Source organism: Megalopta genalis, chromosome 16 (assembly GCF_051020955.1).
Source record: "Megalopta genalis isolate 19385.01 chromosome 16, iyMegGena1_principal, whole genome shotgun sequence".
NCBI lineage: Eukaryota > Metazoa > Arthropoda > Insecta > Hymenoptera > Halictidae > Megalopta > Megalopta genalis.
Genome location: NC_135028.1, coordinates 1,415,174 through 1,439,429, shown reverse-complemented (window position 1 = coordinate 1,439,429; position 24,256 = coordinate 1,415,174). Strand labels below are relative to the sequence as shown.

The window sequence follows — 24,256 nt, the reverse complement described above, 5'->3', positions numbered from 1 at the left end:
TCAAAGCGACTTGAATTCTTTTTGCTCGACGACAGCGTGACCGGACGACGATCAAAATGCTTCTTTTCTTTTCTTTTTTAATTTCGCTATTGCGATGACAAAAATAAATAAAAAACTCTCGGCTTCTTTATCAACTTTTTTTATCCGAGCCTATTTCAATGATTTAAAAAATGCTATTCGAAAAGGCATCTTTTAAATTTTTGTTACAAGCTCGCGCTTAAGAAAAGTTCAAGAACGAGAGTTTCTTATTCTTTTTTTTTACGTCATCTCAAGTACAGTAATTTCTCCCTAATCGACGCTCAGATTGTGCAAAGAAAAAAAATGGACGATTTCGGAAGAGGAGATACGATTATTCGAGCCCTGCAGCTGGTTTTTATTTTTTTTATTTTATTTCGCAGGGCTCGAATAATCGTATCTCCTCTCCCCAAATTGTCCACTTTCGTGGACAATCTGAGCGTCAATTAGAGAGACATTACTGTAACAGCAAAATTAAAAAGAAAGGGATTTTAGCGCATCTTCCGGGTAGACTAGTCTACTCCGATCAGAAAAACAAACAAACAAACATTCAGGTAATTTAATCGAGTTTGAAAACAAGCGATCGCGTTTTCGAATTCCGTGCGAACCACTTTCGCGGACGACTGTAGCTTCGCAGTGACGCCGGAACGCCGTATACAATATCCCGCAGCTCGACGGGAAAAGACAAAAAGACGCGTTTTAACCCATTGACTGCCACGCAAATTTAGCGCGTCTCGCCCTGGGTGCCACGGTTTTATTTGATTGAAAACACACAACACAATGAAGTTTTACAAAATATAATATAACATTAAGTTACCGATATAATATTGCAATGGCATTTACAGTATCTTTTTTTATCGATAATCAATTTGTTCTCTACGCTACAGGGTGTCCCAAAAATGTCTCGCAATCCAGAAACGGTGGATTCCTCAGATCATTTGAAGCAACTTCTTCCTTTACAAAAATGTTCTCCGCGGCTTCGTTCACGAGTCATTCATGAAAAACGCCGACGCCAATAAGAAGCGAGCTCTGCCGACGCGAGGCGGTCGATCCAACGAGCGCGCGGAGCCCAGCTCCGCCCATTGGCTCGGCCGCCTAGCGCTAGGCGAGCTCGCCTCTCATTGGTCACTGCTTTTTCGTGGATAACTCGTTAACGAAGCCTCCTAGAACATTTTCGCTGAGGAAGAAGTTGCTTCGAATGAACTCAGGAACCCCTTTTTCCAGGTCGCGAGACATTTTTCAGACATCCTGTATATACATTTTTCACTCATCCTTTCTAAATAGTTCCCAACTCAAATAGCCATTCGTAGCCATATCTGAACTTGCAGAGCACCCACACTACGTGAGATACCTCGTAGCTGGCAGTTTTGGTACAGACGCTTGCTACGGGACATCTCGTAGTCGGCAGTCGATGGGTTAACACATTCATTACATGACTGGAAAGCTCTCGGTGTGACCGTCATGGCGGTGAATGTGTTAACGAATAGGCCGACGTCGCAAGCTTATATAGTTGTAACAACGTAACGATCCGTCAGGTCCACATGCCCAAAGTGCGGGAAGAGTTATCAGCACATGCACCACATGTTGCGCCATTGCAAGCTCGAGTGCGGGAGCCCGCCGAGGTTTCAGTGTCCCTATTGCGGGATGAGGAGTAAGCAATCGAACAACGTCTACAAGCACATACGCAGCAAGCATCCCGGAATGAACCTGGAGGTGATAGTGCTCGATTACGATCAACAATGAGGCCGGCTCTCGTGCGTGTCTCCTTTCATTTTTTTTCTATAAAATAAAGACATAATTTTTCGACAGAAAGGCGTGTGTGCTCATTGCCCCGCCCCTTCGGCCTCTTCGCATCCTGGCTCGGACGAACGCGCGTCGCCCCTCCGAACCTAGGCGAGCCAATTAACACATTCTCAATCGTGTTTTCAGATGCGAAACTCGACGCCGACGAGGAAGAGACGGGGGTGGACCGTTCAGGTTTAAATTCTTCAGGCCGAAGAGATCAGAATTGCCGGACGTTTCCACGACAAGGACCCCGTTCAGATTTCATTCGTTGTCTCCGTACACACACAGCTTCGAGATGCCTGCAACCGCTTTCTTTGTTTGTCTCTGTTTAACTCAGTATTTAAAGTATTGTGCCACCGCGCGAGTGTGTCAGCCTGCAAAGCACAGTCTCTTCTCCGAAAACCGGTCCATCCGTTTATTAAATGTGTCTCTCCGTAAAGTATCTCCGCCACCGCCCCCGCTAACCCCCCGAATAGAAAGTCCGGATCCCGCGCGAGGATCGATTCGATGAAACACGACAAAAATCGAGAGAGAGAGAGAGGGGGGAGAAAAAGGGGGAACGAGAGCGTCAGAGGCCCAGAGGTGTCTCCCTAGGCCCCGAAAAAAGAGACTCGACGCCCGTCCGTTCGGCCGCTCTAACCAGGATCTACCGTTTCTTTTTCAGCCCTGCTGCAAATGTTGCCGTTGCCCTGGCTCGAGGAGAAGTGCCCGGAGCGGAGCTTGCGGAAAGGTAAAACCCGGTTCCCCTGTCCCCGTTGCCGGAAGAGTTACACGACGAAGAGCGCGGTCACCTCGCACTTCAAGTACGACTGCGGCAAGCCGCCGCGCTTCGAGTGCCCCTACTGCGGCAAGCTGAGCAAGAAGAAGTTCAATATACAGGATCACATACGTCACAAGCATCCCCTGAAACCGGTCGTGTGCAACACGCTGTTCTAGGGGACGGCCGGTCGCGTCCGGGACGCGCGGGGCGATCGCGCGTTCTCGCGCCGGTCGCGTTCGGAATGTGCGGGACGCTCGCGCGTTCTCGCGCCGGTCGCCCGGGCCCTCGACGAGATCGGCGAGCACGGACGATCCCGGAGACGATGGTGAACGAGTTCTGTGGCTGCGGTTTATCAGGATCATTCAGTTCGCGCGTATCGTTTCGCCGGCCGCCTCGCGGAGCCGCGGCCGAAGGAGAAGCAGTCGAGGCTCTGCGAAGTTTCTGCGAAGTTTCTGCGAAGTTTCTGCGAAGCTCTGCGAAGCTCTGCGAAGTTTCTGCGAAGCTCTACGAAGCTCTGCTAAGCTCTGCGAAGCTCTGCTAAGCTCTGCGAAGCTCTGCAAAGCTTTGCGAAGCTCTGCTAAGCTCTGCGAAGCTCCGCGAAGCTCTCGGCCGAGCGTCCACGTTTTTTCTCGGTTTTCTCCGACGAACAACGAATCACGACGCTTTCGGAGACGTTCAAGGTTCTCGCGACGGAGCCGCGAAGCCGCGCGCGTTCGTATTCTTTTTATTCGGTCGATTTAACGCGGGCCGTGCCTGTCGCGTCGGTGTGTACATATTTCACGGATCCGTTTCCGTGGGCAATAAATAATTGTATAAATTATTCGCGGATTGGACGGCTGGTTGCGCGATGTTCCACGCGGCGGCCTGTTACGTTGAACCGTGAGTTTTGAACACGGCGATTAAGTCTACCGGGGACGCTCGATTCGCGGGTCGCAAAAGCGTTGAAATAAATATGTTACGGTTAAATGTGTTCGGCGAGAGACAAGAGATTCCCCTGTCGTTCTGTGACCATTGCGTGGTACTGTGATCTGTTCCTAATTCGCGATCGGAACCCTTTTTGGTTTCTTTTCCGGTGTAATTAACTTAATATTTATCGAACAAGATGTATTATAATTGTTTATTCTTTTATTTTCTTTCTATGCGAATTAAAAGAGTTGAATACGTCTAGTTCGATAAATATAAAGTTGATTATCCCGCAAATAAACCGGTGGCACAGTGATTGGTCACCACACAGTAATCGGCTCCGCTACCCCAAAATTTGTTTTCGACATTCAACGGGACCCCATTGAATGTTCAAGTAGAAATACAGTAATTTCTCTTCTAATTCGCGTTTGGATTGCGCGACCGGAACCCTTCGGTTCAATTTTCGGCGTAATTAACATAATATTTATCGAACAAGATATATATTAAAATTATTTATTCCCTTATTTTGTTTCTATCCGAATGGAAAATAATTGAATACATCTAGTTCGATAAACGTAAAATTGATTATCCCGAAAATAAACCGAGGACACGGTAATCGGTCAGCCCACAGTAACCGGCTCCACTAATTGAATTTTAATTTATTTCCGAGCCATTCGACAGGATTTTTATGCACAGTCTGAGCGCGAATTAGGGAGAAATTACGCGACGATGTTTCTTTTCTCTTCAGCCGCCGCCGTTTATTTTCGCAGTGTGTCATTTTTTTGTATTATTTATTCGGTTTTATTATTAACCGGTGCTCCCCTCGGTGCCTCACGAACATGAAATACGGACCGAATGTTCGTAACTCGTTCGAATTTCCGAGCACGCTTGACTGTAACGTATTTAAGGCAACACTTTGTACGATCGATGGCCGAAGAGAGAGAGAGAGAGAGAGAGAGAGAGAGAGAGAGAGAGAGAGAGGGCGAACGAAGGCGCGACAGCCACGCAAATATCGGCGCGATTGCTGCTTGGATGAATAAAATCGATTCTAGTGAGTCGAACGCTTTTGTTGGGCCGACTCGGTTCTTCTTGGCGATGGTCGATGTGTACTCGCTTACTGGTCACAGTGCGCCCTCGATAAGAGCTCGCCGCCATTCTCTCGACGATTCAATTTCAATTGGATATTAATATTATATACATGTATATATTATGTACACATATGGCGCATCGGCGGATGCGCATATTTTTAAGAAAACGACTGTTCGAAAATGTTCGAAATTCATCGCGTCTCGATCGGCGAGCTCTTGTCGAGGGGGGCGCGGCTCGAAAATTGAGAGAAATTCAATTGGCGGGGACTGTGGCTCGGCTACCTCATAGAACTGATCTGTAATAATTATGGGACAGTTGCAGGGCATTCTTCTCTGTGTTTTTCTCGAGCTTCATTTCTCCTTCTCTATGCATGCCCACATCCTTGCCCCCCACCCCCACCCCCGGCCCACCCCTCTGTGTCTTCGTTTCGCATCCCGATATATTGTATATTGAAAGCTGACAGGGAAATCGAACGAACGATTTTCAAAACCGCCGAAGCAATTCGACAAATTCGATTCTCGAACGAACGTTAAAAATAAAATATAAAAGATAAAAAGAAAGAAAAAAGAAACGTTTTGTTCCGCGAACGGTCGGCTGGCTGACGATCATCCTGACCCTGATGCGATATTTTGTAGGTGGCAGGCGCGGCGACGAGGTTCGCCTGACGCGGCCGAAGAGGTTCGTGAAGATACGGGACGCCCTGTACAACGCGAACACCGGGAAATTTCACTGTCCTAACTGTAACAACGGATACGGCAGGCGAGACACAATGTTGGGTCACTTTAGGTACGAATGCGGCAAGGCGCCGCGATACAAGTGTCCTTACTGCACACTGTGCAGCAAGAAGACATCGAACATATATCAACATATCAGGTGTATGCACCCGAAGGAGCTGGTCACGCTGGTCAAGCTCTATTGAGCCGTCGCGTCGAGCGCGACGCATTCATTCATTTCATTCGACTTTGTACTTATCCGTATCCTGCGCGCGTCCGATTTCTCGCGCCGTCGAAACAAAAAAAGTGTAACGCGGACCGCCGTGGCGAAGGTACTTTCCACGATTTCAGCGACTCGAGCAACCGAACCGAGAATGGGAATCCCGAGGCGATTTGAAGCAACTTTTTCCTTTGCGAAAATGCGATCCGCGGCTTCGTTCGCGAGTTATCGACGAAAAACCGTGTGACCAACGAGAGATCGCGTGTGGCCGACGCCACGCCCTCGCGACCGCCGCCGCCGCGCTAGACGCGGCGCTGACCGCGAGGGCGGAGCGCCGGTCGCCCTCTCTCTCTCTCCGACTGGTCCACGTTTTTCGCTGATAACTCGCGAACGAAGCCTCGGAGAACATTTTCGTAAAGGAAAAAGTTGCTTCGAATCACCCGAGGAACCCCGTGTTCCTCGCTTGTGCAATTATTTCGAACACCCGGTAAAGGGATCGCAGCGAAAGTTCGAGTGTACTTAACAAAAAGACATTGTATAAATCGTGGTACGTTGTTTCAACGGGGGACATGTAATCGTTTCGTCGTAATATCTATCTCGATGTAATCGTTACCGAAGCTTGTTAATCACTTGGTTTGCATCAAACTAACACAGGGTATTCGCGATTCGGGTCGTATTGTGCCATTTCGTTATTTATTGTACGGAAAGCTGGTCGGGCCAGCGTGACGTCATCGAACGGCGACGACGACGACGCGGTTTTACGGTGCCATTTACTAAATATGCTCTTTCTAAATGTTCTCGCGGAACGCTCGAAATCATCTCGAATTTAATCTCGATTATTTCTCGTTTCATTCGCTCGTGCCGCAGAAACGAGTCTCCGAGCGGACGAGCCGCGCGCGACGCTTCGTCGATCCAATCGTCCTCCTTTTCTTTATTTAACACCGTGAAAGGCTGCGATGTTCGATCTCTGTGCACGAAGCAAGAAATAAAGCTCTTACCGTCGAAGCTTCCGCGCGTAAGCCGCGTTCTGTTGGAATTATTTCTCCAATGTTTGACAATCTCGTCAGAGACACGCGATCGTTGCGTCTGTCCCGCGATTTTATCTAATGCGGTTCAGTGTTCCTGAGGTAAGTGTTCCTCAGTAGAAAGAATAAAGTCGACCAAGAACAACAACAACAACCAGAAGCCTCTCCTCCGTTCAATCTATCCCACAGCTACGTTTCAGGGGAACCGCCGCGCGGCTCGACGGGCTCCGACGAGTCCGCGTCACCGCCACATTCGATTAACGAACCTTCCGATCTGTCTCGTTTCAGATGTCACGCAGAGCACACGACACGGCCGACGGTGCGGCTCGCGTCCGACGCGTCTGATTGAATTGATTTCCCCGATTCGATCGTAAAGATTACGTTCGCCTGGCTCGATCGTTCGGTGCCTTGTGATCACAGCCGCCGGCGTGTATTAACAAGGCCGCGTGATGGTTTCTGTTTCAGGGTGCGAGTGGCCGCGGAGCGTTGTTGGTCCGCGGATACTCGACGTTTGGACGCAACGCGGCCCGCCGACGGACGACGCGGCCGCCGCGGAGGGGGAGTACGCGTGCGCGAAGTGCAAGAAGACGTTTCCGCGGAAGTACGCGATGAACCGTCACTATAAATTGTGCGACGCGTACCCGCGTTATCAGTGCCCGCACTGCAAGTACGTGAGCAAGTGGACGTCCGCCATTTACAAGCATATTCGGAGGGTGCACGTCGGAGGATTGGTCGCCGTCTCGATGCTTTATTAGCGACGAACGAGGCGCGGCGCGGCGAGGCGAGGCGAGACGAGGCGAGGATAATGTAAATCGTGTTAATAAAGAAAATGTAAGCGGCGTATGACACGTTGTTTGCGAGAGAAATATACGTCGAATGATCCCCTATATGACGCTTGATCGAGCTCTCCCCGGCTCCACGAAATTCTCGACACGGCGACACGTCGCTGTTCGTAAGCATTCGCACGTTTCCGCATCGGTGAACCGCGACGCTGCGACCCCTTTACCGGGTGTTTGAAGATAATTGCACGAGCGAGGAATATGGGGTTCCTCGGACGATTTGAAGCCACTTTTTCCTTTATGAAATTTTTCTGCGAGGCTTCGTTCGCGAGTTATCAGCGAAAAACGTAGGCCAATCGGAGAGAGAGGGCGGCCGGCGCTCCGCCCTCGCGGTCAGCGTCGGCTGACGCGGCGTCAGCCGCACGCGATCTTTCAATGGTCACTGTTTTTCGTCGATAACTCGCAAACGAAGCCGCGGATCGCATTTTCGCAAAGGAAAAAGTTGCTTCAAATCGCATCAGGAATCCCTCGTTTCTCGCTTGGACAATAATCTTGGGACACCGTGTAAATTCGATATACGTTCGTTCGATGTTCCCTCGTATCTCGACCATGATTTTAATTGTTGCAACGCGCCAGGCTTTAATTGCATTTTACTGGACGAACAGGGCAGCGGAGCCGGTTACCGTGCGGCAACCGATCGCAGTGCCGTTGCTTCGTTTCCGCGGCCGCGATTTACTTTACATTCGTCGAACAAGGCGTTACGTTTCTTTTATCCGAAGACGAACGGAATAAAAGAATAAACGGATTTCATACGCGTTGTTCGATAAATATAAAGTTAGTCAAACTAAAGTTGTACAGAAAGCAATCCTGTCAACGATTACAACTCGTTGATTATTACGACTACTAATTTGTATTAATTGGACAAAATGTAGTCCGATTAATAATTAACCATTTGTTATTAAAGCCAGTTTGCAACAGCTTGTAACAATTAACGAGTTGTAACGATTAACCATTAATCGGGTCACTTTTTGCCCGGAAACGAACTAAACGCGCAGCGATTGGCCACCCCCCACAGTAACCGGCTCCACTCTGCCCTAAAAACATGTTTTCATCGATAAATACGCGTCGCGTTTTACTTTTCCAGCGCGAAAATAGCGAAGGCGGCCGAGTGCTTACGAACGCGACCGCACACGCGGTTTGGAACGATCTTTCAGATTATGCCAGCTAGACGATTTTCGAAGTAGCCGCTTCAACTTAGGCCGCGCGTCTACCCGAGAGGGCTCGGCCATCGGGAGCGGAACCGTTCGTCGAACGTAAACGGCGATCGATAAAACCGTCGAGCCGCGCTCTTGCTGACTGTCCTGCGTCGATACTGCGTCTACGCCGAAGCAACGAGAGACGAGACGCTTCTGGAACGTTTTCGTTTAGCTTAATTTTATTCAATCTTATTCAATTTTGCTTATTTTTATTTATTTTTGCTTAATTTAATTTACTTTTATTTAATTTAATTTTTATTTATTTCTGTTTAATTTAATTTACTTTTATCTAATTTTATTTTTATTTAGTTTTGTTTAATTTAATTTACTTTTATTTATTTTTATTCAATTTTATTAATCTATTTTTATTTAATTTTATTAATTTATTCTTATTCAATTTTATTCAATTCTATTTTATTCCATTTAATTTGATTTAATTTAATTCAGCTTTGATTACAATCTCATCGAATTCGATCAAATTAAATAAACACGATAAGAGTGGTGAGAAGAAGAAAAACGTTGCTCGACGTTGCCTCGGCTTGGACGCGGCCCGAATCTCGCAGAAGAACGGGCTCCGCCCCCGACATCGTCATCTCGGGCGGACACGCGGCGTTGCGTTTAAGCCCCCGCAGTGCCCCAAACAAAGTCCTCCACTCTAGCCCGAGTTTCCAGAGGAGAGAGAGAGAAAGAGAGAGAGAGAGAGAGAGAGAGAGAGAGAGAGAGAGAGAGATCGCTGTCCCCCCTCCATGAGTTGTTCTTCCGGTCTAACGGCGTGCCTTCGTCTATTTTTCTGCTTACAGAGTTCCGGCCGATCGTCCTCGGCAAGTACCACGGGGTCGTGCGAAACTCCCGGCACATGCTCAAGCTACAGACGTCCCTGAACCGGCGGGGCTTCCCGTGCCCGAGATGCGCGCGCACGTTTCACACGTCCGGCGGCATGAGCCGGCACTACAGGCTCGAGTGCGTCGATCTGCCACGGTTCAAGTGTCCCCACTGCGACATGCGTAGCAAGTATACACAGGCGGTGTACAGGCATATACGCGCGAAACACCGCAATATGGAGCTCAGGTTCGTCAAGCTGTATTGAAAACCGAACAACGACCAGAACGAGACGAGCAGCCTCCACGAGCGCCGTCGTCGATTCTTCGACCATTGAGATTATTTTAGCGGCAACGGAACCACCATCGGTTCCCCTGACATTCGGAGCACCCTGGGGAGGGGGGTGGGTGGGAGAAAAACGACCAAGCTCGCGGCGAAAGTGTGGACGAGACAGAGAGAGATAATTTTGATTTTATAATTGGCTTCTGGAATCGATTAATAATATATAAATTAATGAAGGGATTAAATTAAATGAATTATAGAGAAAATACGATTGTGGGGAAAATTAAACAAATTAAATAGAGAATTTGTGACGTAGGGAAGAATTGTAGGGAAGAATTTTCGACGTTGAACGTTTATGGTAAATTTGGAATCTATCGACGAAATTTAGGTTGATCCGTGTGCGACGTTTTTATGATTATTTTGGAGCGATTTTAACGCGGAGAATGTTCATGTAATATTGGATGCGCTTGTGTTCTGTAGATTTGTTTGTGTATGTATATATTTTCTCTCTCTCTCCCTCTCTCTCTCTCTCTCTTTTTATTGTTTGTACACCAAATACCATATTATTAATATGGTAACATATGGTAATAATAAATGAATATTATACCATAGTAATACTTTATTATTTGTGTACCAGTGCGTACAGTCAAACCAAATAGTTGTGAAACTATACAATTAATTATGTATAATTAACGTGTAAATTATGTAGTCGACGGAAATATCCGATTAGAAGTCGTAATGGATAAACCGGAATTTTATTAAAAATTGTGAAAAACATACATTTTCATTTACGAATATTAATATTGTATATTATATTTTATATAATAATATTGCGTAATAATATGTAATAATGTATAATATATATTATATTATTATTATATATAATATATACAATATAATAATAATATATTATGTTCATATATATATATTATTATTATTGTTATATTGTTATGAATATGGACATCAGAAGCTCTCTTCACAAATGAATCATCTCGCAGTCTCATTTCCGAAAAAAAATTCCACGATTTCGACGCGATCCTGGTCATTTTTCTCCACCGTGGGGTTGCCGGGTACTTTTCTAGCGACAGAAATGAACCGTTCAACGAGAAATATTCGAACTCATTGCGAGCCGCGAAGCGAAATATTTTTAGCAGCCGCGACGACGATGCTCATTCTTTTCATTTCATTCTCGCGGGATCTTGCATCGATTGCGCCACCTGAGTATACTGATTTTAATTCTCGCGATCGGTGACCAACGAGAAGCCGTGTCGTCGCCATCGATCGCGTCGCTGCCATAGGCGTCGACCGCTGGCTCTGATTGATCTCTCTGTATAAAGCGTGTGACATGGGCGCGTCGATCGTTGGACTGACGATCTTGATGGGGATGGGATCGCCGTAGCGAAGCGGTTGCGTCTCGATCTCCATCGAGACTTTTTTCGATCGACAGCGCGATGCGCGCGCGCGCGCGAGCTTGATACAAACGAACGTTACCGATTTGTGTACTATCCGGGCTAGTTTGATTATTTTTTCCGTGGACGGACCTCCGCGAAGAATTTGTAAATCGCGATAAACGTCGAACGTGTACAAATAAAGTGAAACGTGTCTTCCTACGATTTTCTTTTTTTTTTTTCGTCGCGATCGTCGAGATCGGGACGAAACGATGAACGAAGTCGAACGGTGCGTTGTGTAACACGATTCGCCGGGGCCGCATTTTTTTAAGCGTTTCGAGTGTAGTGCGATTAGGCGAACGAGGAAACGACGAATTCGACGGTGTTGTAATTCGTAATCGATACATGCAACTGATTATAATTGAAGCGAATTAATTGAAGTGAATTGAATTGAATTAATTGAATTGCATTGAATTAATTGAATTGAATTAATTGCATCGAATCGAATTAATTGAATTGAATCAAATCGAATTAATTGAATCGAATTAATTGAATTGAATCGAATCGAATTAATTGAACTGAATCGAATCGAATTAATTGAATCGAATTATTTGAATCGAATTGATTGAATTGAATTGAATCGAATCAATTAAGTCAATCATAATTGATTTAACCAACTAATTTAATTACAATGAATTCAGAAGGGTGTTTCGTACTCCGTGGTTCCACCGAAAAAGTTTCAGTTCTCTTTTTCCTAGGACACCTCCGAAAAGGGGGGGTAATTTATTTACCGTCACGTTTTATTATTCCCAATGCGGAATAATATAATCAAATATACTCGTGCGACTCTTTTCTTTGTTTTTTTTTTTTTTTAGAAATTGAATCACATACTACGAAACGCCGCCATCCATTTAACAGTATCGATCGTCGAAGAGGGGCGAAAAAACACAACGAGGAGGGGGAAGAGCACGATGGATAGAAGAATTTAATAAACGGTCTATTATTGCGAACAATATACCAGTTAGCCTAATCTAATCGACACGTAATCGTAAGGACGAAACTTTGAACGAGCTTCGTGAACCCCGCCGCTGCAGCATTCGGGATCCGGAATCTGCGAGAGAGAGAGAGAGAGAGAGAGAGAGAGAGAGAGAGAGAGAGCAGTCTCTGTTCGCATTGTGTTCTCGCGTTGTCCCCGCTATACGCACAAACGTTTCTCGCGGCATTCTCGGTGCTTCGGGTTTGCCACGAGAACGACGTTGAAACTAGGTTTTGCGGACCCGCGAGCCTACGCGACGATCGGCCCGCGCGCGAACTTTGTACCGCCCCGACGGTGGGCGTCGCCTGTAAATTTCAGCCGGGAGAATTCGGTTCCTTGTAACCAAAGGAATTGCTCAAAAACCGATTGTATATGAACGATGTGTACACGATTAATCAAGCAGGACGATAAAACGAGAAAACAAAAAGAGACTCTGATGACGAAGCTTTATTTTTAATATGTTTCGCACGTTCTCTTCAGTTGTTGGCCACGAAGAGTTCCATCCGATTATACAGGGTGTGCCAAAAATGTCTCGCAATCCAGAAATGGGAGGTTCCTGAGGTCGTTTGAAGCAACTTTTTCGTTTGCGAAAATTTTCTCCGAGGCTTCGTTTACGAGTTATTAACGAAAAGCATCGGACCAATAAGAGGCGAGCTCGGCTGGCGCGCGGCGGCCCAGCCAACGAGCGCGCGGAGCCCAGTTCCGCTCATTGACTCGGCCGTCTCGTGCCAAACGATCTCGCCTCTGATTGGTCACTGTTTTTCATTAATAACTCGTAAACGAAGCCGCGGATTACATTTTCGCTAAGGAAAGAGTTGCTCCAAATAACCTCAGGAATCCCCTACTTTCGGATTGCGAGACATTTTTGGGACACCCTGTATATATGTATGATTTTCGTTCGCGTCGTTTCGCACGACGCTGTTATTTTTTCCGTTGTTTCGCCCGATTTTTCATCGACCTGTACCCTGGCTCGAACCATTTTTCGTTCCCTTTCGAAGAAGGTTCGGCGGATTCGGTGCAACTCTGTTCATCCTTTATTGATCGATCATTGTTCATTTTCAGGGCGGGCGGTCGGCGGACGTATTAATCACGCCTCCTCGGAGCTCCGTTCGATGCTCTGCGATTCAGTTCAGTTTCATAGCGACCTCACGAGTCTCACGGTTTATCGAGCAGTCCTCGATGCCGAACGCTTCGTAACCTTGACAGAGGTCGGGGCGATGCCGAAGAGTTCCTTGGAATGCTGCGAATCCGTTTCCATAGTCACCTTTCCATCGTTCACGACCTTCCTCGAAGACACTAATTCCTGATTTGGAAACGTTTCACCTTCGCAAGACGCGATGAACATCTCCCGATCTTCCTTGCCTCCACAATTACACCGATCGCCGTGGAATTTCCATCGCATCTTCCGACGAAATTACAGGAAGCCCCGTAATTGTGTCAATATGAGGAACGAGAGGATTCCTGAGATGATTTGGAGCAACTTTTTCCTTTACGAAATTGTTCTCCGAGGCTTCGTTCACGAGTTATTAAGGAAAAACAGTGACCAATCGGAGAGCGAGGGCGGCCGGCGCTCCGCCCAAGCGGTCAGTGCCGCGCGTGGCGCGGCGGCGGCCGTCGCGAGGGCGTGGCGTCAGGCGTATGCTCATTGGCCACTGTTTTTCGTTGATAACTCGCGAACGAAGCGGCGGATTGCGTTTTTGCTGAGGAAAAAGTTGCTTCAAATGAGCTCAGAAATAATTTCTTTCCCGGTGTTGATTGTGAAATAGAGGGCAGCCATGATCGAGAGAGGGTCGGTGCATCTTGTAAATAAACTATCGGGTACTGGGTTATTTGATTGGAACATGCGCTTTGGAGAGAGAGAGAGAGAGAGAGAGAGAGAGAGAGAGAGAGAGAGAGAGAGCGAGAGTGAGAGAGGGGGGAGAGAGAGAACGACTCTCGTTGATCCGCGAACGAAACAGAAAAGAAAGAAATCCCTCCCGATGATAACATTTTCCATTCGTTCGTTCGGCAAGCGACGAGCGTTTCTTTTTGTTTCTGTTTTTTTTTTTTTTTGGTCACCGCATTGACCGAACGGGTCAACGTTTTACAATCGGGCTGAAACTTGTGCGTGTGTTTCTGACTATGAATCCGTGTTTCCAGGTAGGCCGCCGTTGTCGAACGAAGTCGACGGCTGGTTCCGCTGTCCTCGTTGCACGAACAGCTTCCTGAACAACGCCCACTTGTTGCGTCACTATCGTACCCATTGCGATCCGAACGAGATACGTTTCCGGTGCACGTACTGCGATTACGGCTCCAAATACAGCTCGAACGTCTATAAACACGTGCGCCGGGTCCACAAGCAGATGCTGTATTTGAAACCGCAGAGAATGTACCAGAGTTGAGATACCGTTTCGGGGCGAAAAAAAAGAAACGGCTGTACCCGGTGTTCAATGAAGAGGAGACACGCGGGGCCTGGCTGCCCCAGGACGAAGCTTTAAACACGATTGAGAGAGTGAGAGAGAGAGAGAGAGGAGAGAGGACCTGTTCAACGCACGTTCCTTTCGTTTCGCCGTGAAGTGAAGCCTCGATTTTCGAGGACCGGTTAAAAAGGGATTTAATATACATCGAAACGTACCAGAACGATTCTAAATCGGTGTCGAAAGGTTCTCGAGGCTTTTTTCTTATTTGGGAGACTCGTTGGTTCCCCGGGGGCTTGAATTGACGATTTTTTTCTCATACTTTTTTGTTCGGTATACTGTTTTGTTTATATTGCACATTGCATTTTTCACCGATTAGATGTGTTATATAATGTTATATATATTATAATAATTATGTGATATTATTATATTGCTGTGTGTGTTATATTGTTATAATATATATGATATGTAATAATATAATATAATATAATAATATTATTATATATGTTATTTATTGTATATTTTATATAGTATTGTTACATAAAAGTATAATATAATTATATTATATTGTAATAATTATATATATGTATGTAATATAATAATTATATTATATTATAATAATATAATATATATACGTAGTATAATAATTATATTATTATAATATATGTAATATATATAATATACAATAATATTATTATACATATTATTTATTATATATTTTATACATTATTGTTACACAAATATATAATACAATTATATTATATTATAACAATATAACATATATTTGTAATATAATAATATAATGTAATTATATAATATTCAAGCTCCATTCGACCAGCCCCGACGAATCCTCGATTCTATCAAAAGTGTCTTAGCCCGATACAAATTTAGAATCGCCCGGTACGACGGCGTCGTCCCGAAGCCGACGACGCGACGCGACATAACGACCACGTGTCACACGCCTCACGTTTTGTATACGAACAGAAAATACCATTGTAACGACGCGATGCGTTTCCAACGAGCTAAATAATAAAAAAGAAATTCAATGCTTTATTTTATTATCAGAAGCGTCTTGATTATTCATAATAAAATACACACGCACAAACACACACACACACACACACACACACACACACACACACACACAAACAAACAAACAGAGCCTCCCGCAAAAAAAAAGAAAAAAGAAAAAAGCGAACGATGCGCCCACCTCACGGAGCGACAGGTAAAACAAAACAAAAAACAAAAGAAAAAAAAGAAAAAAAGCGACCCGTTCGGCAGTTCGTGGAGCCATTGAATGAAATGAGACGGTCACGCGCGAAACAATCCGGCGGACCCGATTCAGTGGACGATTTTACTGACCCGGCCGGTGATCTGCTTCCTCTGTTGCAGCGTTGCTCGACGACACGTGGAGCAGGCCGGGCGGCTCGGTGCAGAGGCACGTGTGCCCCAGGTGCTACAGCTCGTTCAGCAAGAAGGCGAACATGCTGACGCATTTCAGGTACGAGTGCGGCAAGGAACCGCGATTTCAGTGTCCGTATTGCGGGAAACGGGACCGGAAGTCGTCGAACACCTACAGGCACATCAGGACCTACCACAAGGGTAACAATATCCAGGCGTTCAAGCTCTACTGAACGCCGACCGGGAGCAGCGGATCCAACGATCGATCCGGCCGCCGCTGTTGACAGCTGCCTTCGTCGTGCCGGCTCGCCTCGGCGACAGGCCTCCTTCATCCTCGTTTACGCGCTCCGAGCTAGCTACAAGTGTGAGCAGTTGTATACAAGATTACGAGAAATAGATGTCTTCCTTGTCCTGTCAGAAGAATTGCTGTCATTACACACCCGACCCCCCACCCCTCGGTTCGGCCCCACCCCGGGATATCTCGCGCTCTGCGGTTCGCGGCGCATTTTTGGGACCGCCCATTTAGCGGTCTCTCTCTCTCTCTTCTCTCTCTCTCTGTCTTTCTATATCTTTCTCTTCTCTCTTTTTCTCTGTCTTTCTCTCTTTTTCTCTCTCTCTCGCTTGCTTTCCTCCTCGTTTCAACCGGTTCTATTCCGTTTCTCTATGTTTCTCTTCGATTTGCCAGCGTTCACCCGGTCGCCGCCGATCCCCCGATTCCGCTAACCGTGATCCATGTTTCCCTGTTTGTAGGCCACCCGTTATCGTCGTACGACACCAGCGTGCTGGATATGCTGCGGTCGAACATGGACTACAGGCTGGACGGCGGCGACGTGAAGCTCGAAGACGGGCCGTGGCAGTCGGCGAAGATGTCGTATCATTGTCCGCGGTGCAACGCCGGCTACACCTACAAGAAGACCCTGAAGACCCACATGAAGTACGACTGCGGCAAGGAGCCGAGGTTCAAGTGTCCTTATTGCAACAAGAGGGACAAGTGCTCGTCGAACATTTACAAGCACGTGCGGATGCGGCACGACGGGCTGCCCGTCGTCGTCGACAGGAATTAGGGCGCCTTTCTCCTTCTTCTGCCGCGAACATGGTCGTCGTAGGACGTTCGCGGAGGGTAGTTAGGGGGCGGGGAGATCGCGTTAGGGATCTGCGAGGGGAACTGCGGGGGCCGCTCTTTTTTCTCGCGGAATTTTTGTAGTGGAATCAAATGTCGCATGCGAGAGAGGACAAGATTGTTGGGGACGTTCTTGCGATTTTCGACTGTTTTTTTTGGTCGAATTGGATCGTTTCGGGCGATTCGCGCTATCGGTTCATTGGTAAGTAGCGTGGTTGTGCTATGACGAAGACTGGCGTTTGCGTGGTTGAACGATGTAAATTGTCTTTTTTTTTTTATTGATTCGTTGCTCTTGCGATGTGTTTTCTATAGTTGATTTCTCGTTTGGCTCTGCGAGGGAAAACGGAACAAGTTTTACGTTGTATGTACGTTATGTATCAAATTATTGTATATATAATGTTATATGTATAATTATTGTGCATATAATATTATATATAAAATTATATATATTATATATATGAAAGAGAGACCAAATAATGTTGCACGACAAAAAGTCCACGAAAGCTCTGACAAGAATTTCTGACGGAAATGCAGAATCTGATTTAAACATATTATATCTAAAATTATGTATATTATATATATGAAAGAGAGACCAAACAATGTTGTACAACAAAAAGTCCACAAAAGCTCTGTCAAGAATTTCTGACGGAAATGTCTCGCAATACGGAAATGAGGGATTTCCGAGGTGATTTGAAGCAACTTTTTCCTTAGCGAAAATGTTCTACGAGGCTTCGTTCACGAGTTATTAACGAACAACCGGGACCAATCGGAGAGCGAGTGTGGCTGACGGCACGCCCTCGCGGCCACCACAGCCACGTCATACGGTCGGCGCGACGCGAGATTGGCCGCAAGGGCGGAGCGCTGGCCGCACTCGCTCTCGCGATCGGTCCACGTTTTTCGTTAATAACTCGTAAACGAAGCCGCGGATCGCATTTTCGCAAAGGAAAAAGTTGCTTCAAATCACCTCAGCAATCATCCTCGCCCAGATTGCGAGCCATTTTCGGGACACCCTGTATATACTTCAAAGCTCGAAGCTCTCGGAACCTTATCTCATCGTATGGGACATTTTATTCTACATTTTCCGCGGGTTACTTCCACATCGAAATTGGTCCCATCGCAGCCGCGAGACGCAACTGCGAACTGTTTCCAGGGGGATTTGACTAGATTTTATTCTTTCAGGACACCCGACGAGTTCGAGCGCCGTTCAAAAGTAATGTTCTCGCGAACCGTGGCCACCCGATGCTCGCGACCGAGCCGGGCCACCATTTCTCCTCGCGAATGCTTCCGAATGTTCGAAGACACGTACCCCGCGCGTTCCGGCGAATCCTCTCGCGCGCGTCCGCGCGCTCTCGAAATTTAGCGCGCAAGCTGTCCCGACGAATAAGAGAGTATTTTAGACGAATGCACGTGTCTCCGCGAAGGATTATGTAACGCGACGATATATATATCGTCGAGTTGTGTCAGTTCCTACGGCAGCGAAAACGGAGGCCGCGCGGAGAGTTTTTCGACGACGATATCGGCGTTTTCCCGAGGCGGGGCGAGCCTGCGACGTGTAAAATGTAAAACGCGCGTACCTGAAATAAAATCGCGGAACGTTTCGTCGTGAATTCGGAAAGCGCGCCCGGCGATCGGAGCAAACGATTCGCAATATTTCCACGCGTCTTTCTCTCTCTGCGTCGAATCTTCGAGCGCTCCACGAGTCGCGTCGTTCTCTCTCTCGGCTCCCGGGAAAAATGTAAAACGTTTCCGCGACCCTGAACGCCGCGAATCGCTATCGTTAAGCACCTTGGAATTTAGCGTGGCGAGATCGAAACGTTGCCGCGGCTTTCGCGGATCAGAGCTCGCGAGAATCGCTCGCGCGCGCTGATCCGCGCGGCGTCGATTGACGTGCGTCCGTCGCGCGGGTTTGTTCGCGCGCCGACTCGCGTGCGAACGTTCTCTGCCAAAACTGTGTACGGAATAAACTCTAGATTGAAGCTCGCATACTGAATAAAGAGAAAGACAGCGGAAAAGACAGTGGAGAGATGCTCGTTCTCACGCAACGTTCACGTTTCTTCCACCCCTTTCATCGTACACAGCGTCTCAGCGCACACATACACACACATGAACACACATTTTTTCTTTTCTCGAATCCTCGAAACGCCCCGAAACGCTGCGAGCCCGACAGCCTATAGCCGCAACTATCTGCGATCGCATAAACACACACACACACATGCAGAGACAAAGAAATACGTTGTTCCGGCCGGTCGTCGCGTTTTCGTTTCTGAGCCAGCCGGCGCAGGACTAACGTCCTGATTGTTTTCAGATTTACGGCGAATGGAGTGGCCGAGCATCAGGACGCAGGTCGCGGTCTCGAGTTACATCTGCCCGAAGTGCAACGCCGGATTCCGGAGGATGTGGGACCTGATTAGGCACAAGTGCGGCCAGATACCTAGATACGCGTGTCCGTATTGCCATAAGAAGGACAACTCATCCTCGAACGTTTACAGGCATATTAGGAGGTGGCACCCGAAGATGCCCGTCGGTGTCAACAAAATGTTCTGAACAGTATTCACTTAAACGGGCGAACCTTTTTGCCTTCGAAAGGTTCGGCGGGACGAAGCGAATGAACGCGACAAGATGCTCTTTATTTATGGCGGAAGGGGACGCGAGGTGGTTGGAAGTTGGAGTTGGATGAGATATTCGTGAAGTGTTTTGGATATATTTGTTTGTCTGGGAGGATGGTTGTAGGAATGTGATTCGGTTCAGGCGAATGTTTTGTGGGGATAGTGGTTGTTTGTTGCGAATTGTTCTGTTTGTTCGAATAGAGAATAGAATTATTCGAATAGAGGATTATTCGAATGGAGAATTATTCGAATGAATTATTCGAATTGAGGATTATTCGAATGAATTATTCGAATTGAGGATTATTCGAATGGAGAATTATTCGAGTGAATTATTCGAATAGAGAATTATTCGAATTGAGGATTATTCGAGTGAATTATTCGAATAGAGGATTATTCGAGTAGAGAATTATCCGAATAGAGATTTATTCGAGTGAATTATTCGAATAGAGGATTATTCGAGTGAATTATTCGAATGAATGATTCGAATAGAGATTCCTAGATTGTTCGAATAATATTGAGAACAATTGTTGACCGTTTTTGCTTTTCAGTTTTAGCTTCATAAGAAGATATGAAGATATTCAAATGAATTCGAGTGAATTCTTATTCGAATGAGTTTGTATTCAAATGAATACTTATTCGAATGAATTCTTATTGGAACGAGTTCTTATTCGAGTGAATAGTTATTCGAATGAATTCTTCTTTAAATGAGTTATTATTCAAATGAATTCTGATTCATACGAGTTCTTATTCGAATGAATTCTGATTCGTACGAGTTATTATTCGAACGAGTTCTTATTCGAATGAATTCTTATTCGAACGAATTCCTATTCGGACAATTTCGCATCCGACTAGATCTTTATTCGATCGGAGATACATTCGATAACGTCGAATAAAATTGCATCTCCATCTTCGACATCCGATTAAAATTTGTCCCAAAGTCGAACAATCTTATCACATTTTCCTTCGTTCGTAGACAGTTCGTTCTCCATCCAAACAGCCCAAACGTCGATTTCAAATCAACATTCCCCTTTCCCCCTCCCTCTTAACTTCGTTACAAGACAGAGGAGGAATCTTAACCATTGCAAACCGCATTTAAACGTTATTTCTCGTTTCAGCCTTCCATCGACGATCCCCAGTTCGACGATCCCACCCTCGAACGAATCATCGCCGCTCGAATTCTACGCTTCGCGCACCTTTCCGCCTGGCCAGATCTGTCTAAAATAACGTCCCCTGTGTCCCAAACACTCGGATTCATGCATTAAACAACGCGAAAAGTAACTCGGCGCAAGAAACTCTCAGAAAACTCGTGGTTCGAAGCGACGATTTAATCCATGAATCCCTTAGAACTCGACAGAACCGCCCTCCCCCGCCCCCTCGCCCGTGCAAGCCGCGAGCGCGCGCACGCACCACGAAACACGAACAACGCCGGAACCAGCTCTATTCATTAGGAAACGTTTCCGGCCGAGAAACTAGACATGTGTAAAGAATAAACGTATAAAAAGTGTGCCGCAACCACGCACCCGACTCTCCTGCCGTTATTTTCACCCACTGTGTCCAGCACCCTCCGCTCTCTGTCACCCGTCTTTGGTGTCTCCCCCGACCTCTCGGTGTAACGATGCAACGCTTGTAGGGTTACAGTTCGTGGACAAGGCACGGCGTGCTCGCCTAAGTCCCGCCGAAAGTCCCAAAATCGGGGTACTCGGTTCGCGATCCTCCGCGAACCGAGATCGAATCGCGCGCGGAATTCCGCTCGAGGAGCAATCGCGACGTAATCGGGCTACGCCCGACGCTGCCACGCTCGCGTCTCCGCGTCGGAATTCCGCGCTCTCGAGCGTCCCGGAGCGACGAGAAACGAGCGCGGACCCCGAAAATCCGCTCGAAATTGAACGCGAAGCGGCCGTGCGCTGTCCACCGGATTGAACGCGTCTGCGCTTCGATCGTTTTTATATTTTTCTTAGATAGGATTAGAAGCGATCGGCGCCGGGTGTGAACGCGCGCGATCCGCGCGAGCTGTTTCCGCGCCCTCGCTACATAGAAAACCTCTATTTTTCGTTTTCAGAGTGGATCGACACGCCCTGCTTGAAGCCGAACAGGTGTCCGCAGTGCGACAAATGCTTCGCGAAGCACAGGGACCTGATCTTCCACGCGAGACACGCGTGCTGCGAGCCGAAGCGGAAGATACGCGCCGCGAAACGCGCCGGATCATTCCACTACGCGAGCACCCTGGACTGCACCCAGTGCGGCAAGACGTTCAAACGCCGGAAAGATCTCAACTACCACGTGCGACATTTGTGCGGGATACGCAGCATACAGTGCCCCTACTGCAACAAGTGTTACACGTACACGTCGAACGTCAAGTACCACATTAGCCGGTACCACAAGGGCAAGGAGGTCTATTATAATAAACTGTGCTGAACGCGATACGAATTAATCATTTTTCGCCGCGATGTCGTGCGTAATCTCTGTGTGTGCGTGTGTCGTTTAATCCGGCGACTTCGACCACGCGATTTTATCGTTATTTTAATTGAATATCGCGGCTCGAGAAAACTGGCCGGGAAAAGGAATTTAACTCGGTTTTAGTTTCGGAGAGATGCGAAATGTGTCTCAAGGTCTCGACTGTGTCAAGGTTACATTTTTTCGATCGGTGCGAAATGTATTCGCGACACCCTCTGACATCGGGTACAGCTCGGATTGTACAGTAATGTCTCCCTAAATGACGCTCGGATTGTACAGAAATGTCTCCCTAACTGACGCTCAGATTGTACAGTAATGTCTCCCTAATTGACGCTCAGATTGTCCACAAAGAAATGGACAATTTAGGGAGAGGAGATACGATTATTTGATCCTTGCAGTTCATTTTTATAGCTACGAATTGTCAACAACTATAAAAACGAGCTGCAAGGCTCGAATAATCGTGTCTCCTCTTCCCAAATCGTCCATTTTTCTGCGCGATCTGAGCGTCAGTTAGGGGGAGACGTTATTATGGTCCCCTCTTTCCAGATCGAACCGTTTTTATCGCAAGCTGAGGGACAATCGAGCAGATATTATCACAATTGCACCCACGATTGCACAATTGCACCGATCACGGTGCGATCGATCGAAGCCGTGCGATTATTCTCGAACGCTTCACGATTCGTTCAGGGCCGTACGACATCCGGGTGTGCCCCATGATCGTCGACTTTATCAGTGTCTCTAGTCATTCGGACGCGCGGAGCCTCGGAGCTCTTCTTCTAGGAAAACTGTACGCGAGAAAAAAAAGAGCTCGCCGCTATGTGTAACGCTATTGAAACATAATTAAACGTTCGCTGAGTCCTCAGTTCCCGGAGTTTTCATCACGTGTCCATGCTACATCCCCCCACCACCCCCCGTGTTATGTGTGAGCTGGTGCGTTCCCCGATGTTGCTCCCATTTCTCTGTGATATGTTTCCGGTCGTGTCTATAAGAAAAACGGGACGTGCTAATGAACAGCGAAAAAAGCAAAAAACAAAAAAAAAGGCAAATAAACAGCGAAAAAAGAAAAATACGAAAGAGAACAATAAGACCAGCACGGAACGAACGAACACGTCCCCGAGTTCTCGCGTTTCCCGAGAAACGCGCGCGGTTTTCCGCGCGGACCCGCGCTCTTCGTCGCGGCACGCGGCGCTCCCCCGATGTCACCGATTAACCGCGCGGTGTGTTGATTTTTTCAGATGTCTACCGGGAGCACAGCTTGAAGTGGGACGGCGCCGCGGGTCTCGTTCATTTCGCGGCGGACGCGAAAGCCGTTTGGAACAACAGGTACAGATACCATCCGAACGAGCGTAAGAGGTTCGAGTGCATGAACTGCGGTTGCCGTTTCACCCAGAAGACGACGATCACCAGGCACCTGCGTTACTTTTGCGGCCAGGGGCACCGTTATCAGTGCCCGTACTGCGAGATGCGTGCCTCGTGCTCCTCGAACATATACAGGCACGTGAGGTCGCGGCACGTCGGCTTCGAAGCGCACGCGATCAAGCTGTTCGCGCCGATCAATACGCGACGGTCCACGTGAAAGAGAGAGAGAGCGAGAGAGAGAGAGAGAGAGAGAGAGAGAGAGAGAGAGTGAGAGATGCGGCCGGTTCGGCGGGAAGAACGGCGACGAGACTGTTCGAATAATGGAACGCGCGTCGTTCCTCTCGGCGCAGGACTTTGCTCTTAGAGCAAAGCCGGTCGAATTGTGTTCTATCACTGTGTGAGACGCCTCGTCCTCTGTCCGTTCTGCTTCTTTTTTGGCTTTTGTTTTTGAACAATGTTCAGAGACGTGTGAAGACGACGAGAAGATAAATATATGTGTCTTTCTGTACCAGACTTTACTGTACCGCATTCTTCATTCGGCGATTTACGTCCCCGTTTATATTCCAGCATCTCGCAACCCCGTACCCAGCACCCCGACTCGGTCTGTTAGGCTGACGCGTGTCGGATCGTCGGATTTTATTATATCGGATACATCGCGGCCGTTTGTTCGAGCGAAGCGACGCTCCGTTCGCTTCGACGCACCTTTTCGCAGCGAGATTTTAACGCGCGGACGCCAGTCTCGGAGGAATTCCGGTCTTCGGAATCGACGAACACTCCGACACGGAATTGTTCCAGGCTGTCTTCGTTCTCGCGCCGTCCAGCCCGCGGGAACCGTTCCGAACGTTTCGAA

The 24,256-nt window shown here is 47.4% G+C and overlaps 3 protein-coding genes across 5 annotated transcripts in view; all 3 read left to right on the top strand.

Annotated features, from left to right (window-relative positions):
* LOC117221210 (uncharacterized) overlaps positions 1–24,256 on the top strand; it is a 136,377-nt gene that overhangs the window by 79,095 nt on the left and 33,026 nt on the right. The window contains exon 7 of one of the 3 annotated variants that reach the window (XM_076526929.1): positions 23,283–23,541. The exons of the other annotated variants lie outside the window; for them this stretch is intronic. Within the exon in view, the coding sequence (XP_076383044.1) occupies positions 23,283–23,541 (259 nt within the window). The remainder of the gene's footprint in view (positions 1–23,282; positions 23,542–24,256) is intronic. 3 annotated transcript variants of the gene reach the window in all.
* Positions 1,990–4,877, top strand: LOC143260671 (longitudinals lacking protein, isoforms A/B/D/L-like). Its single transcript, XM_076526949.1, has 2 exons — positions 1,990–2,116; positions 2,465–4,877. The coding sequence occupies exon 2, from the start codon at positions 2,476–2,478 to the stop codon at positions 2,734–2,736; it is 261 nt and encodes an 86-aa protein (XP_076383064.1). The 5' UTR covers positions 1,990–2,116; positions 2,465–2,475; the 3' UTR covers positions 2,737–4,877.
* Positions 6,592–19,003, top strand: LOC117224490 (zinc finger Y-chromosomal protein 2). The gene is made up of 8 exons (XM_076526995.1): positions 6,592–6,612; positions 6,799–6,829; positions 6,976–7,185; positions 9,346–9,613; positions 14,214–14,446; positions 15,859–15,967; positions 16,083–16,231; positions 16,618–19,003. The coding sequence occupies exons 1-8, from the start codon at positions 6,592–6,594 to the stop codon at positions 16,929–16,931; spliced, it is 1,335 nt and encodes a 444-aa protein (XP_076383110.1). The 3' UTR covers positions 16,932–19,003.

What these genes read in the sequence shown, in the direction of transcription:
- LOC143260671 (XM_076526949.1), top strand. Translation starts at nt 2,476, where the DNA reads ATGTTGCCGTTGCCCTGGCTCGAGGAGAAGTGCCCGGAGCGGAGCTTG.
- LOC117224490 (XM_076526995.1), top strand. Translation starts at nt 6,592, where the DNA reads ATGCGGTTCAGTGTTCCTGAG. An exon ending in CACCGCAATATGGAGCTCAG is followed by an intron (nt 9,614 to 14,213) that starts GTTCGTCAAGCT and finishes GTTTCCAGGTAG; the next exon opens with GCCGCCGTTGTCGAACGAAG. An exon ending in GCTCCGAGCTAGCTACAAGT is followed by an intron (nt 16,232 to 16,617) that starts GTGAGCAGTTGT and finishes CCCTGTTTGTAG; the next exon opens with GCCACCCGTTATCGTCGTAC.